Genomic DNA, 14697 nt, shown 5'->3' with positions numbered 1-14697 from the left:
CTTTAAAATGCTGCTGTCTGATAATGCGCAAATCACACCTGTTCATTGTGAGCATGACATGAGCTGTTTTTGCTTACCTGTGGCGGCAAACAGGGCTGCAGTGTGTGAGAGCCCAGTCAAGCACTACCCTCCGTGAGTCTGCTTCAAGTTTAAGATTCTGTGTGTGAGCGTGAGAATTTTGTTGTGTATGACCTAACGGCCTGCTGCCTGCTAGCACCATGTCTGACCCAACCATGAGACCTGCTGCTACACACTCCAACACCCTGGTGCTAAATCGCTCATTCTTTATGCTGTCTGGTTTCGGCCACATGTGGCATCAAACCAGACGGAAATTATGAAATAACAACGTCATACTACTGCAGACGTGAAATTGTGCTTGTTCTCTCAGCTTGCTCTGGTTGAATTCTGAATAAAGAGATGATACTAACAAACCAGCCCTGTATTTTATTTTCACAGCCCTCCAGAAACCAAATCAAGCACTATTTTAATTTTTTAGAATAGACATGTTGTGCCCTTGCAGATGGCTTTATCTTCAAAACTCCCAAGATGAACGTAAATGTAAAGGGTGTTTGTTTTTTTAATAATATGGCATATTATTGGTGCATACTTTTTCTTTCTGACGGTGGGATTTTTATAATTAAGAATAGCTTAATATTACCATTTCAAGTCCAAGTGAAAACAATATTTGATCGTTTTTCCAGTTCAAGCACTAGCTAGCTCATGGCAGCTGCTGGTAATTTTCCTGTGAATCAGTCATCCTGACATAAAACCGCATGAATAATTCAGTTGTTATGGGCCCTTATGTTTGCAGAACAGCATACAATATTGAATAACAGATCAGTGATGGCACTGGGGCTGCCTAAGCCTACATGCTTATTATATTGTATAAAAAGGGTACAATTGAGAATCTGTACTTGAAATGAATATTCCACATGATTTAGGGGTGTCCATTTTTTTTCATGTGAAAACACTAACTTGCTGTTTCAAAAAGGGTACAAAAGAACCCTTGATAATCATAAAATGTCTAACTAAACGTAATGATTAGCGGTGTAGGGGTTTATGAGACGGCACAAAACCATTGGATGACAAGCACCCTTATGAAAATATTGTATTTCTGGCATAACACATTGCATTTTGTTGTGCTGATGATTGCAAAATCAGCAAATGATGACCTCTAGTGGATAGGATCTTTTATACAATCTCAAAGCATCATGTCAACTGGAAACAAAGTGAGGTGTCTGCAGGCAAAGCAAAGTAGATTACATTGCCTTCTTTGTAACATCCAGTTCTTCAAAGTGTCCCCTTGTTGGATGGTGTGGTTATCTCTCTTCCTCCTAGGCTCGGATCTCTATTGGTGTACATCCAAATAGTTTCCAGGAAAAGAAACCTATTTACACAACATGGCAAGTGTGGGAGTGCATCATACTGCAGTAACCATAGTCACGGTTGCTATGTCAGGATTAGAAAGTACCACTACATAGTTACCGTTCAAGTTTATATATATATATTTTTTTATGCTGCATTATTTTAATACATTTATCATAATTTACACTATCCTGTTACTTTTGTTGTTGTATTTAAATGTTGCGGTGTTAAATTGTAAAGGTCAGGTTAGGTTTTGACCTTTTGGGCAAGGGTAATTCATAAATGTAGGCTACTGGTGGATTATTGAGACCATCTGAGAAAATTGACTTGTGCAGCAAGTAGACTTCTGGAGATCTTGAGATGAAAAACGTAACATTAATAGCAAAGTGAATAATTGGTGCAGGAGATTTTAAATTATTGTATTTATTAAGTACAGTTTTATATTAAATCCAACAGCCGGCAGTAAAGCATTTTTTGGGATGCCAGCCGCCATTTTTTACCAGCGAAGAAGAAAGATGGCAGTGACCGGAAATAAACAAAGACACACAAGCTGAGAGGAGGGAAGAGGCTCAGGTCCTGTAACCAGGGACATTCATACTCGTAAGAGAACCATTTATTAAACGTCGTGAATAACAACGGAAAAATAACTATGTGTTTACAAATCCCCCATTAAGATCTTAAGATTAAGACATCGAACTGTTAATCATATACGTTTGCTGTTTTTAGGAAAAGTCCGACAGAGCGCAAACCTGTGACAGGTTCAGCGTTAGCTAGACAACATGCTAACTCTAAGCTAGATTAACACAACAGACTAGTATACATTATCAGCATTTACATAATAACTATTTTTTAAATTAGAAGAATCAATGCGACTGCAAATGGTTTTGGGTAGTGCAGCCAGTCAGAACAGATAATCAGTTATTAGCTAACTTGTCTGTCTGTTTAACATTAGTTTAAGTTAGTCTGTGTTTACATTTCCACATCTTGCTACGACCGTGTGCTAACTAACCAATTCTGATTCTGATTTAGGTGGTCAGGATTGTGTGCAGCAGCTGACCTCACCATCATGATGACAACTAAGAGACTAGACAATTTTGAGGTGATGTGTGAGTGGGATTCATGCAACTTCAAGGGCTGCACCGTGGAGGAGCTGAGCGATCATATGGCTATGCATTTAAATGACTACCTGGGAGACAACGACGCCTTAGAGGAGCTGGGTGAGTGAGCGAGGATCATGCAAGACAAACACAAGGATCATGCTTTGTCACTTGTAGGGCTGAAATCAATATTACCTTTCAGTCATTTTAACCTCTATGTAGTTAGGATATCTCATTACGAACATATCGGTTTAGCACAGTAATCATCTATTGGTTACACCAGGTCTTGGTATAGACTGATTTATTAGTTATGTTTGTGTTTACTACAGAAGATTAAGAAAATGTTATCTTTTGTAACTAAAAATGCATTAGGACATAGGTACACACTGATTCACATTGAGTACTTGTTACTCTGGGTTACAAAGTAAGACAACAGCCCTGTCCTTTATTGCACTAGGGCAACAGCTAGTCTGCAGAAATGTTCTGGTCACAAAGGTTGATGTCTGTAAATGTTCAGGTGATTGTCCGGACCTACTCAATCAAATCTCAGCAAACTACACATAATCGGTCATTTCTAAATTGCAGTATTATCTCCTTCCCTTTTTGTGTTCAGAGGAGTATGCTTGTCTCTGGAAAGGGTGTCAATTTCTAGCCATGGGTTGCCCTGCGGAGCTGGAAGTCCATGCTCACTTCCACAACTATCACGGTAAGCTGAAGTTTGTTGGTTCAAAGCTTCTCAAGTCCCGACCGGACCTACCCAGCTGCAACGAAGGTGTGCACAGCAACAACCTGGTTCCTGAAGGGTCGGATGGATACATCTGCCAATGGGAACACTGTGATGTAGGTATTTCTTTTTTTATTTGAATGATCCATCGGTTATCAAATGATTGATAGCACCAATATTAATTAACTTGTATTTTTCTTTTTCACAGAGTACATTTAACAATCCTGAGTGGTTTTACCGACATGTGGACAATCATGTTGAAAGTGCTGAGCCACAGTCCCTCCCGCATCAGCAGCAGACTTTCCTCTGCCACTGGACAGGTATAACAAAGTCAAAACAGATCAATGACATGTTTCTAGTACGTCTGACTTCAGCCCAATTCAAAAGCGTCCCCTACACACTCCTCCTCTGTGACAAAGTGAACTCCCATTTGTAGTCATACTCGCAGCTGAATAAGGGCCCTTTCATAGTCTACGCAAGCTACGCAGACACAGTTGTAAACGCAAGGTTCACGCACGTATTTTTAGTACAGAACGCGCGTCAGTTGCTGCGCTGTGCCTTTTCAGACGCGACACACCGCTCATCCAACAGGGGATAGCAGAGTCTCCGGTGACTTGTCTGTCTGGTAGAAAAAAGGAAAATGGCTACAGAAGAGGAGTGCCTAATTATGCTTCTCCTGAATCGCCGGCAGCTTGATGTACTCAGCAAGCCAACCGAGACGAAAAGTATTGCGGGTAGCCGAAACTCAGCTCCCCCGCGCCACTTTTTGCTTCCTGCTTCCATTTTTTCTGGGCTCGCACGAACCGGTCCCTCATCTGCTTCCACTTTTTTTTTTATGGTATCAACATCGATATCTAGGTCCAGCGCTATTTCTCGCCATGCATTTTCAACTGCGTTTCTATCTGAATTGGAAGCGCTCGCAGTGTCATAAAGATGCTGGTACACACAAACTAATTCGCAGAGACGCTCCTCGTTGTTTGCCATGGTTGCTATAGTACTTCTTCTGAAAGGCTCCCTTTATTCAGGTGGAGGGTGTGAATACAGCTGCAGGCTTTGGAACAAACTCCCCTCTCTCCAGGCAAAAACTGACCTTGCTCAACAGTGTTTAAGAATCAGCATCTCTCAGACGAAAAAAAGTATAAAAACTTAGTATAAAAAATACAAAGTCATCCTCAAGTTGTTAACATCTGTATGACAATGGAACTATTTGTTCACAATGTGTTTTTTATCGCTGATACAAACAGTGTTGTACATGGTCAGCGATTGCAGTCACGTTCTTTGAGGCTTTTATAACTCACACTCCCCGTTAGGTAGTTTCAAATGGACCCACCAAGTGGGGTTGAAGTGGGTAGGGGGAGAATGTTGGAGTTGGATTGGAATTGAGCCTTTATGTCTTACCTTATCTGACCCTCGTATTTCTTTTACAGGCTGCGATGCTTCGTTTAAAATCCGATACCGTTTGAGGGAGCACATGCGAAGCCACACTCAGGAGAGACTTGTAGCCTGCCCGACATGTGGCAGCATGTTCTCCAGCAATACCAAGTTGTTTGACCACCTACACAGGCAGGCCGAGCCAGTAGGTGAGAAAGACTGTTAATTTTCCCCCATGCAGATAGATCTAAAAGTATTGCCTGTATACTGAATTCCGTACCTTTACCTCTCATTTGAGCAGATTCACTGGTGTGTGAACATTGTGGCAAAGCGTTTTCCAACGAGAGGCTGTTGAGGGATCATGTTCGTCAGCATGGTAATCATTTCCTAAAGTCTATTTTTTGTTACCTTTTTACATTCTGGGTATGAAAAAAGGATTTAGTGTCATGTGGAGTTAGGCTGGGATACAGTCGAATCCATTCAAAAGGATGTTGTCATACAGTTAACAATGTCCTAACCATATACTTTATATCCAGTATATGGTCCAAACAGATTTCTAAGATCAGATATGCTTTATTTTATTGACAAGCATCAGTTATATGTCCCGATGCATTTTAGATACTTTCAAATTGTCAATTGTCAGGTTTTAAAAATGTTGTGTTTATTGAATTTACTAGAGTAACCATCAGATAAAAGGATGCATGGTGGATCGCTGATTACATGCCTTAACTGACACATTTCTCTTTTGTTCCAGTGAATCAGGTGAAGTGTCCCTTCTGTGACATGACCTGCACCACTTTGGCAGCTTTAAAGATCCACATCAGATTTCGCCACTGTGACGAGCGGCCCTTCCCGTGCGACTTCTGCGACAAGAGGTAGATCTCTCAACAGCTGATCAGATGTCCAGCTGACATGTTGTTTACAGCCGCCTCTGAATTGTGTCTTCACGTATATTTGGCATCAAAAGCAATATCAAGTTTCAGCTGTTTCATAAAATACCTCTAAAATGCTTTATCGCTGAGGGTTATCATTCAGAACGTGTTTAGCAGTTTATTTGTAAAAACAAACAACAGAAATTCCCCTCAGATCCGATGTTTGAGACTTTTTCAGATACATGCAGCAAAAAAAACAACCTTTTAGGACCAAATCTGTTCCAAATGTTGAAATAATTGTCCTGTAATTGTATTCCTCTTTTATATTCATTTTGTCATTTCAACGTACTCTTTAATTAAGTTATGTTTTAAGACTACCTTTCATTCTTTTCTTTTCAGATTTAAGAATCAGCGCGATCTGCACAAGCACACAGAGGTTCACAATGAGGGCACCGTGTATCACTGCACCGTGGAGGGCTGTGATTATTCATGTCACACATTTTCAACCATGAGCTACCACTACAAGAGAGTGCACGAGGTTTGTTAGTATAAAACCTATTTCGATTGCAATTACAACCTGCTGTAATCTCGTTGAGAGTTCCAGTATTTTGTTGTTAACATGATTACATGATAAACAGGTCGGAGGGATGTCCAAATACAAATGCCATATCTGTGATAAGGTCTTCTCCTGGTGTTACACTCTCACACTTCACCTCCGCAAGAAGCACGAGCTAAAATGGCCCTCTGGACATTCCCGCTTTCGGTAAGTCACAACAGCAATTAAAACTGAAAACACCATATTTCTTTGATCGACTCAATTCAGCCTTGGAAGGGGTAAGGGGCATCAAATGCAATTCAAGCGATTAAAAGTAGAAATAATCCAGATTTTATTCGTGGTTGTTCCATATGCTGTCTTCACAGTTACAGAAAGGATGTAGATGGCTTCCTAAAAGTAAACATGGTGCGATTTGAGACTGTGGAAGTGACGAAGGAGATCATGAAGAACATGGGCAAAAAGCCGCAGAGCCTTCGAAAAAGTCAGAGAACGAGCAGCCGGAACAAGAGGGCTGCCGTCACGCCAGAGAGCAGCCAGAGCTCTCCGGTAGGATCCTCCTCCAGCTCCTCCTCCTCCTACTCCTCAGAGCTCTCTGGAGCTGAGGACGTCTCGTTGCAGACCAGCCCCAGAGGCAGTGACTCTCCGGTCTACTGTGTCATGAGCACCATCCCTCACATTGAGGAGGAGCCAGGAGGATTATCGCAGGAGGACTTTGACGGCAGCGGGACATCGGGAGCAGTGCAGGCCCTGACGGAGGTTGCGAGGGGCCTGGGCATGGACGTGGTGTGACTCCTGCATGTTCCACTGCACCACGCACTATATTTTGCTGTGTGGGTGCCACCGGGGACCGGAACTGTTTTTATACCCAAAGCTTTCGCATGGTCTCAAGAGTTTGTCGAGTGGTTTTACTTTGAGATCCCCGCAATCCTTTTTGGAAGGCACATGTTCATTTTAGCAGCTCTTATTGTCTATAATGCCCTGGCTTGGCTTTTGTCTAAGGGATGCCTGTTAATGTTTCTGACCAAGTTGACATGAATGAGAATAAATGGAAGCACTATGAAGCTAGTTCATTATTTCATTTTCTCTTTAACACACCTTCTTCCACGGTGTATTTTCATGACCCCCCAGAAGATTTTAGAAGACATTATTTTTGATGTATTGTTGTATTTTATTGTTACAAATTTGAAATACACTTTTGATACTAAAGTAAGATGTTCTTGTTGTTATTTCTTTCTTAAACTACCCTGACTTTTCATCCAGGTCAATATGTCGTCCCCTCTCTCTCCCCCTTTCTTCTCTTTCTTTGTCTTTGCTGTGCAATGAAAAGGCCCCAAAATGTTTTTCTCCATACTTTGGTTTATGAACAATTGCCTAATGCCATTCCCTTCAGCTTTACTTAGTGTTGAGTGCCAATTACTTTTAAACTAAGAGGGTGATCATGGTGTAAATGATACCTGCTGCAATGATAGAATTTATTATTATTATTATTATTATTATTATTACTTCATTGTTGAACATTACATTTAAGCTGACTGCACAGGCTCACAGAGAGTATATTTTTGCTGGTAAAACGTAATCTTAATCATCTCTCGACCAGATGCATTTCTTTTTAGTTTTGCAGATTTACAATTATTTGTTCTTCCAAACATGAGCCTTGATCACCTGACCAAAAAAAAAAGTAAATTAAAAAACAACCACAGGCATCCTAATACATGAGAATTGAATAACTTTAAAATAACATTCTGTCAATCAAAGGGAAGCATTAGTGTCAGTATGACTGTACAGTTGCCAAAAGGCATTTAAGATATCAGAAACAAAGACAATTTTTTATTATGAATCTTTGTTGCTCAAATGAAGCTGTTTTAATGCAAAGAATATATTTAGCTAAGAAATTAAACAATAGATGTCCAATTTCACAGTTTTGTCTTCATCCTGGACAGTGTGGAGCTCTATTGAAGTAATGTGACAAGTGAACCTATCAGACTGGGACTAATGGGTAATCTTTCTCATGGGAATTTCTACTTTCCTCTCAGTCAGACAAACCCTGGAGACTCAGGGCCCCAGGTAAGATGTTGCCAGTCAGCCAGGATGATAGAGATGACTGTTCAAGTGGCGTGAACCAAGGTAAAGAGATTGCTGATGCATCAAAGCAAGAGGGAAATAAAGAGGTGGTGAACAGTCACCAAAAGTCTCTTTCTGCCTCGTTGCAACAGGATCAACCCTGATCGCTTGGCAGGTATTTAAAGAATAGTCTTTTAGGAGATTTTGTCTAGAGTACAGATCCATTCTCTTGTGAACGTCCCCAATCGGATCCCATGAAGCAGTTTGGTAGGGATGCATTTCAGATCCTGGATAAACGACGAGTCCTCCAAATGTTCTGGTGACATTACATTTACTGCTGTTTGGATACATGCCAGATAAAGCATTTGCGTTTATATGTTCCTCTGGCATGGTGTGTAAAGATGTGTGAGTTGTACTGAAAGGAGATGGATCAGGCTGGCTGTCTACAATTTCCTTCTTCACCCTCTTTGGTTTAATGGAGCTGACACACTCGAGCTGCCTCTTCCTGCCAAGTGAGCCGCTGTGTCTGTGTTCGGGTTCCGGAGTCCCAGTTTGATTCAAATATGTGTCTCTAGGAGGTGAAATGTCTGTTTTAACTTGTTGCCCCCTGTGTTTCACTTTTTCATCAAGTTCCAGGGGCTGTCCCAGTTTCTCCCTTTTGTTTGTGTGGCTGTTGTGAGGCGCTGGTGAGGATGTTGAACATTCAGCTGGAAATCTGCTGTTGGAGTGGTTTGAATGTCCTGCTGTTTTTCCTGGTTCACTCCTGTCACTACTGTTTCCAAATGCAGGTTGTTTATAAGGAGAGTCTAAGAAATGAGAGGCAGTTCAGTTCCAATAGTTCGACAAATATAATTCAGTTGCACACTTTCTTACAATGCTGAACTCACCAATATGTGGCTGAAAGCAAGAGGGCTGCTCTGATTCCTTGTCAGGTAAACTGGATTCAGGATACTCAGGTGTCAGATCTCGATGGAAACTGTTGGGTTGATGCTGCATTTTCTGATGAATACAGTTTTTAATGCTCAAATTGGATAGAAAAGTACAAATCAATGTCCTAAAAAAACATTTTAGAACTACAAACATGCACCATTATATGTTTCCTATATGTATTGCCCATTTAAATTAAGTGTATTATTAAGCCTGTTCACTTATCTAAACCTTTGGGATTTATTATTAATAAACAAAACACTTTTTCATACTATGGCTTCTTTTATATAGATATTAAATCCCCAAATCAAGTTCAACTGACTTGAACTAGTCACACAATAAGTACAAATGTGCTTAAATACTGTCTAAACTTATTAGTTTATGTGAATACAATTAGTTATTACCTTGACTTGCTTCTGGTAATATATCCTCCATGCAATCCTGACATGTAGGGCGCCCCATCTTCCTTGCTTCTATGAAATAAATGCGTTAAACTGTCAGAGATGTTGGACTCAATTTACCAAATAAAGACAGTAGTTTCACATTTAGCTTGATTGACATTTTGATCGATGCATGTTGGACTCACTGTTGAACTGAAGGGTTTCTCTGCTGCTTTGTGAAAGGCCGTGACAGGAGCAAAAGAGCGCCTGGTCCATGCTCTGGGAAGGTGCATGTTGAACTGTAGCAAGAGATTAAAGACTGTAAATTAGTTTTGCACATTTAGTGGCAATAAGCTTAAAATGATGTTCAAACATCAAATAACATTAGGATCCAAATAGGCCCTAGATGAACATTGGTACGTTACTGACACATCTGCTTACGTTATTGTCCTGAGTTCCCATTGCAGCAGGTGTGGAGGTCAAGGATTGGTGCATGATGGGATTGTAGGCATGCTGGTGAACATACTGATGCATGGGAAAGATGTTGCAGAGCCAGGCTGTGCTCATACGAAACGGACTGCTGAGATATTAGAAAGTTGTGCTTTTAGCTCCTGACGGGGCGGGGTGGTTTATTCTAGCAAATTTAAAGACGAAGAAGGGATTCAAGATGTAGGACATGATGAATTGTTGAACATAAATATTTGCCAGACAATCTTAATAAATGTGACTCTTCACTTTGAGAAAGCCATAGCTTAAAAATAGGATATTAATTCTTCTTGCAGGATTAACTGTTTTTCTGTATTCAAACCATGATGAATGAGTTGATTTGGGCCAGATATGTTACTTAAACATAACACTAGAGCTGGAGATAAAATGGTTTTGTGAAATAAGTGTAATTGGTCATACCAGACGGTGGAGTTTGTTTTGGAGCTTGAATGAGGGGGCTAGCTCCTGGCTGGTTGAACCCACTGGTCGTCTCTGTGTGTCTCAGTTCACTGGGACGAGGGGAGCAGTGGCAAGTTCAGACTGATCTCCTCCTTCCGATCAGGGATCAACCTTATAGTCGAAACACAAACGGCATGAAAAAGTGAACAGCATTTCACACATTATGCAAATCACATGCAAATGACAGTATCTTATTAAATTGCATTACAAACAGTAATCCAATTTAGGAACCCAGTATAGCAATCCATTTAATTAATTCAGGATCCATCCTTTCCAAGGACACATGATTACAAACGCTGTGAGTGAGCACTGTGAAATGTTTGTGTGTATATGAGCTACAGAGAGTGAGAGCCCACTTTGTATTTACTGTGTTGTGCATAGCTCTTATTTTATTGAACAACATACAGTAGCAGCATTTAAGAAAAATGTGGTGCTGGTATCTCTCCTGTTTATGAGGAACTCCTTCATCCTGCTGTTTGTGTCAGTGCCCATTTAACCCTTTTAGGCCACAGCAATCCAATAGCCTGATCCCTCCTTTCCCATAAAGACAAGATTAGTTGGAGGTTAGACATCCTATGTTCTCTAAATTTCGTCCATGTCAGCGTGCCAAAGAAATCTCTTAATCTGATAAAGGAGCCGTTAGTAAGAAACGCAAACTGAGTCAATGAGGCCTCGGAGTACTTTCCTCAAAGATAAAGCGTCCTACATTCTACATCAGTGAAATCTCAATACTTACCTTTTCTATTCTCAAAGGTTCTAATAGCATTTTCATAACCGATCGTTATTTGGTTTTAGTCTGCTGGTTAAAACAGAATAACTAAGTTTAAGGACTTTACCTGAGGCTCTTTAATTGTGTGATTTTACAACTTATAGAACAAAGGATTTAATAGAATATATTGAATTAATCATTTGGAAGATAAATTAATCATTGATTATATTAATCATTGCTTTTAGCACTAAACAGAAAAAAAGTCCCCGTTGCTTGAGAGATAATGTATAAATCATTGTTTTAAAGCACTTTGACAAAGAAACAGACTAACCTCTACCCAAAAGAATACATCATCTAATAAAACATACTTTTAAGGGACACATTTGACCTGTTAAGTCATAGCTGGCATCCTTCTCCCTGTTTAATGATGCAGCACATAGTGTAAATATCTTTGTTACCTGTGAGATGAAGCAAAGTCCTAGGGTTAATCCAGTGAATATCCACCTCAGCTTCTCTGTCAACCAACTAAGTTACAAGACATCACATTTGTGATTTCAGCCGTTAACAGCAGAATGAACCCTGCTTGTGGTGCCTCAACAGACCCTGAACACTGACATCAGTTCAGGAAGACCTGTTGCTGTGAGCCAGTGTCCGCTGTCTGCTGCCCTTTAGTCAATTAGTCAGTGTTACTTACCAACACCAGGAAAGACCATTAACTACCCCTAATGGCTTAAACCAATCCCATTAGCCCCGTAAACCCTTGGGATTTAGTTTAGAGGAATACAGCTTATGTGACACCAGGAGGGTTTTTTAAATAAGTTAAAATGATATAATAAATGCTTGGTTTTTGAATATTTGTTTGGTTTATTTGCAAACCTTAAGCACTTTAAGGTATATTATCATTATCTGTCATTTTCATGGTTCTTTGCATTTTAACGTCCTTTTTTATATTTCGTAATATCGTTTTTATACTACTTTATCAATGTTTTTGCAGTACACAAGAACACCTCATATTTGAATGTTTTATACAGGAAAATATGAACCAATAAACATTATTCAGACTTAAACTTTAAAAACACCACTGTTTGTTTTCCACGTTTCTTTTTGAGTTGCATTCTATTTGAACCCTTCTATTTCCTTTGCTCTGAAAGAATAAAGGTTAAGGTAATGTATTAAATAAAAAGAATAACACTTGAATTACTCAGGAGTTTAACACAGTGATAATTAGTTTCATAAATCCTCTTAAAGGATGTATAGACAGATTTATTGACCTTTGGGGATATGTTTATCTCCACACCAACACATGTTTCTGTTTCACATGGATAATACCCGGACATATGCAGATATTGTTGTTAAACATACTAACATTTAAGGGTTAGCTCAAATGGAGTTGTTTTTGTTCAATTAAGGGTGCTAACATTTGACTTTTTTACTACTGAAATCTGTATCAACTACAAATAAAGCTTCAATGTTTGTGTTTCCTGATTCAATTCTTCGAAACATACCATTTAAGTGATTTCTTCAAAGTGCTATGTGTCTCGAGCTCGTCCTGACTTCGCCCCAGACAAACTGGGCTACCCTTCAATTGGATCCCATTAAGAAAAACTTAATACGGTGATTGGATGAGGCTTTGGGATGACATGTTCTCCTTGATTAGCTAATTCCATTCTCACTAACCATCCAAATCTTGTTTAGCATGGGCAGGGTTAAATCTAATGCTAGGTTGAGGAACAGTGCTCACCTGGCCATGAACCATTACCCTTTATGACCTCCAATTTATTTGTGTGCCAAGAATATGGGACATCTTTGAGCTGCTTCTAAAACAAGTAGCTTCATTGGACGTTACTGTATTGTCATTGTGTTCACACACTGCTATTAAAATGTTGTTCTAGCTATTTTTCCTTCCCTTAAAGTTAGCAAAAGTAGACGTATCCTTATTGGCTTTGCATAAATATAATGATGTTGTACCTTTGGGACTTCCACATAAAGGGAGTTTGAAGACAAGGGTTTGGCAATATGACCCTAAAAATAAAGTCACAATATTTTAGGATGTTTTTGCCAACACAGTATTCTTGCTAATAAGACAAAAAAAGACTACATTTTACTGTTATTTTCAAGAAATTCAGTTTCAACATAAAGGTGTTGTGGTTTAATATATCAGCGTAATTGTAAAAGACTGCTTTCAAATATTCAGTCAAAATGAAACAAAAACGGTCCCTTTAAACTTTAGTTTGTTAACAAACAGTGACAGTGAGGATTCCAATTTCATGTAAGATCGATGATCAATGAAGAAAACCCAAGTGTTAATGATCAGAACTGATGAATATAAATATAATTCAAACTAGAATGAGCAGTCAAATCCAATATAGTTACACTGTGCTGCATTAATGTGGAGTTGTTGGGTAACCTGACAAAGAAGCTATGGATGTTGAAATTAAAAGGAAAGTGTCACATTTTCTCTTAAAAACATTTATTTGAAGTAGAGCTGTGCTTTACTTGCCAGGTGTAGTACTACGTGCTGCCATGGATTTGGGGTAATTGGGTTAAACAACATTGAGGCTATTGAAAACCCCCAGGGTAATAAATAAACAAAGGTTAAAATAAACAAGATTATTTATTCAACTGCTGAATTTTCATAACTATATTCAAATCTAAAAGAGAAAGCACCAACATTCAATAGGAATTTACCTATCTGAATGGTGGTGCACCAACGAGTTATCACTCTTTAGTTTAGCCATCTTAAAAATCAATGTATTGTGGAGGTTTCCATATTGGGTTACATCATTCAAATGAAAGTCAATCAAATATAATTTAGTATAATCCACAATGTACAAGTCAATATATCTCACATAGCTCTATACTTGTATACTAAATGTAAATGGTTTGGCAATCTCACATAAAAGAGTTTAAAGGTCAGTTATAGTAAACCACTGTAGGTGTCACTGTTTAGCAGAGGGAAGACAAGCTGTACGGCAGCTGTAAGCAACAGGCCTCGACTGGAGGGGAAATGACTGAAAACTTCAGTTTCGTTTTGACTAAAATCTGAGGCAAGACATGTTCACTCCCCCTTCCCTGGATGATACACGTGTATGTGGGTGTGTACTTGCTTCTCTTGATAGGATATAAAATCAGCAACTGAGAGGTAAAATCCCAAAGGGGTTTTCTTTTGTACTTGGGAATCTCACCCTAAGGTAAATACTCTCAAATAATGTCGTGTTGCAACTGAAAAACACAGATGATTTCATTACCAACTGAAGAGGTCACCAGAGGACATCCTCTGAATATCTGCTGGAGGTTTTTAACAAAGAAAATGTAAACCGGTGAATGATCGATTATATCCTAGAGATCTACGCTGGTGGGAAATAATGTTATAATTGTCAAAGTATAAAAAGAGAAGGTAAAAACCCTGTGAAAATCTGGACCATTTCTTTAAACAAAACCATCCCATGCATTTGGACTGGGACAACTTAAAAGGACTCCACGCTGTCCTCTCCTGCTTTAAAGGCAAGACTGCACCACTGCCACACTCACGCTTAGGTCAGTTAGTAGGTGTGATTAATAGTCAGAGATTATTTCAGGCCCGCCGACCTCAACAGTATAGTCAATCTAAGTCAAAGTGTCTTGCTTAGGTTACTAGGTAGAACTTGAGTGCATTACTATCAACTAGAGAACTCGTGAATTGTGTATCTC

The 14697-nt window shown here is 39.4% G+C and overlaps 2 protein-coding genes across 6 annotated transcripts; one reads left to right on the top strand and one right to left on the bottom strand.

The window, feature by feature from the left end:
* The first annotated feature begins 1851 nt into the window (after positions 1 to 1851).
* zgc:112083 (uncharacterized protein LOC550461 homolog) lies at positions 1852 to 7191 on the top strand. The gene is made up of 10 exons (XM_063907953.1): positions 1852 to 1965; positions 2395 to 2582; positions 3076 to 3302; positions 3395 to 3506; positions 4614 to 4766; positions 4859 to 4933; positions 5312 to 5432; positions 5829 to 5967; positions 6068 to 6192; positions 6351 to 7191. Exons 2-10 carry the CDS (start codon positions 2432 to 2434, stop codon positions 6772 to 6774), a joined length of 1527 nt encoding a protein of 508 aa, XP_063764023.1. The 5' UTR covers positions 1852 to 1965; positions 2395 to 2431; the 3' UTR covers positions 6775 to 7191.
* LOC134880850 (uncharacterized) lies at positions 6299 to 11691 on the bottom strand. 5 transcript variants are annotated; one of them, XM_063907955.1, is made up of 7 exons: positions 11466 to 11691; positions 10260 to 10409; positions 9795 to 9987; positions 9560 to 9652; positions 9378 to 9446; positions 8934 to 9045; positions 6299 to 8852 (listed from the first exon to the last, which is right to left on the bottom strand). In XM_063907955.1, the coding sequence occupies exons 3-7, from the start codon at positions 9918 to 9920 to the stop codon at positions 8065 to 8067; spliced, it is 1188 nt and encodes a 395-aa protein (XP_063764025.1). In that variant the 5' UTR covers positions 9921 to 9987; positions 10260 to 10409; positions 11466 to 11691; the 3' UTR covers positions 6299 to 8064. The 5 variants fall into 5 exon arrangements, with proteins under 5 accessions (XP_063764025.1, XP_063764026.1, XP_063764027.1 ...); XM_063907956.1 differs by having other exon boundaries at positions 9795 to 9933; XM_063907957.1 differs by having other exon boundaries at positions 9795 to 9930.
* Positions 11692 to 14697: the final 3006 nt, after the last annotated feature.

Source organism: Eleginops maclovinus, chromosome 18 (assembly GCF_036324505.1).
Source record: "Eleginops maclovinus isolate JMC-PN-2008 ecotype Puerto Natales chromosome 18, JC_Emac_rtc_rv5, whole genome shotgun sequence".
NCBI classification, from domain to species: domain Eukaryota; kingdom Metazoa; phylum Chordata; class Actinopteri; order Perciformes; family Eleginopidae; genus Eleginops; species Eleginops maclovinus.
This window is presented reverse-complemented; position numbering and strand designations above follow the sequence as displayed.

Coding starts and splice junctions, on each gene's coding strand:
- zgc:112083 (XM_063907953.1), top strand. CDS start 2,432: ATGATGACAACTAAGAGACTAGACAATTTTGAGGTGATGTGTGAGTGG. Junction 4,767..4,858: donor CAGGCAGGCCGAGCCAGTAG/GTGAGAAAGACT, acceptor TCATTTGAGCAG/ATTCACTGGTGTGTGAACAT. Junction 5,968..6,067: donor ACTACAAGAGAGTGCACGAG/GTTTGTTAGTAT, acceptor CATGATAAACAG/GTCGGAGGGATGTCCAAATA.
- LOC134880850 (XM_063907954.1), bottom strand. CDS start 9,920: ATGAGCACAGCCTGGCTCTGCAACATCTTTCCCATGCATCAGTATGTT. Junction 9,653..9,794: donor TGGGAACTCAGGACAATAAC/GTAAGCAGATGT, acceptor CTCTTGCTACAG/TTCAACATGCACCTTCCCAG. Junction 8,853..8,933: donor TTGCTTTCAGCCACATATTG/GTGAGTTCAGCA, acceptor CTCATTTCTTAG/ACTCTCCTTATAAACAACCT.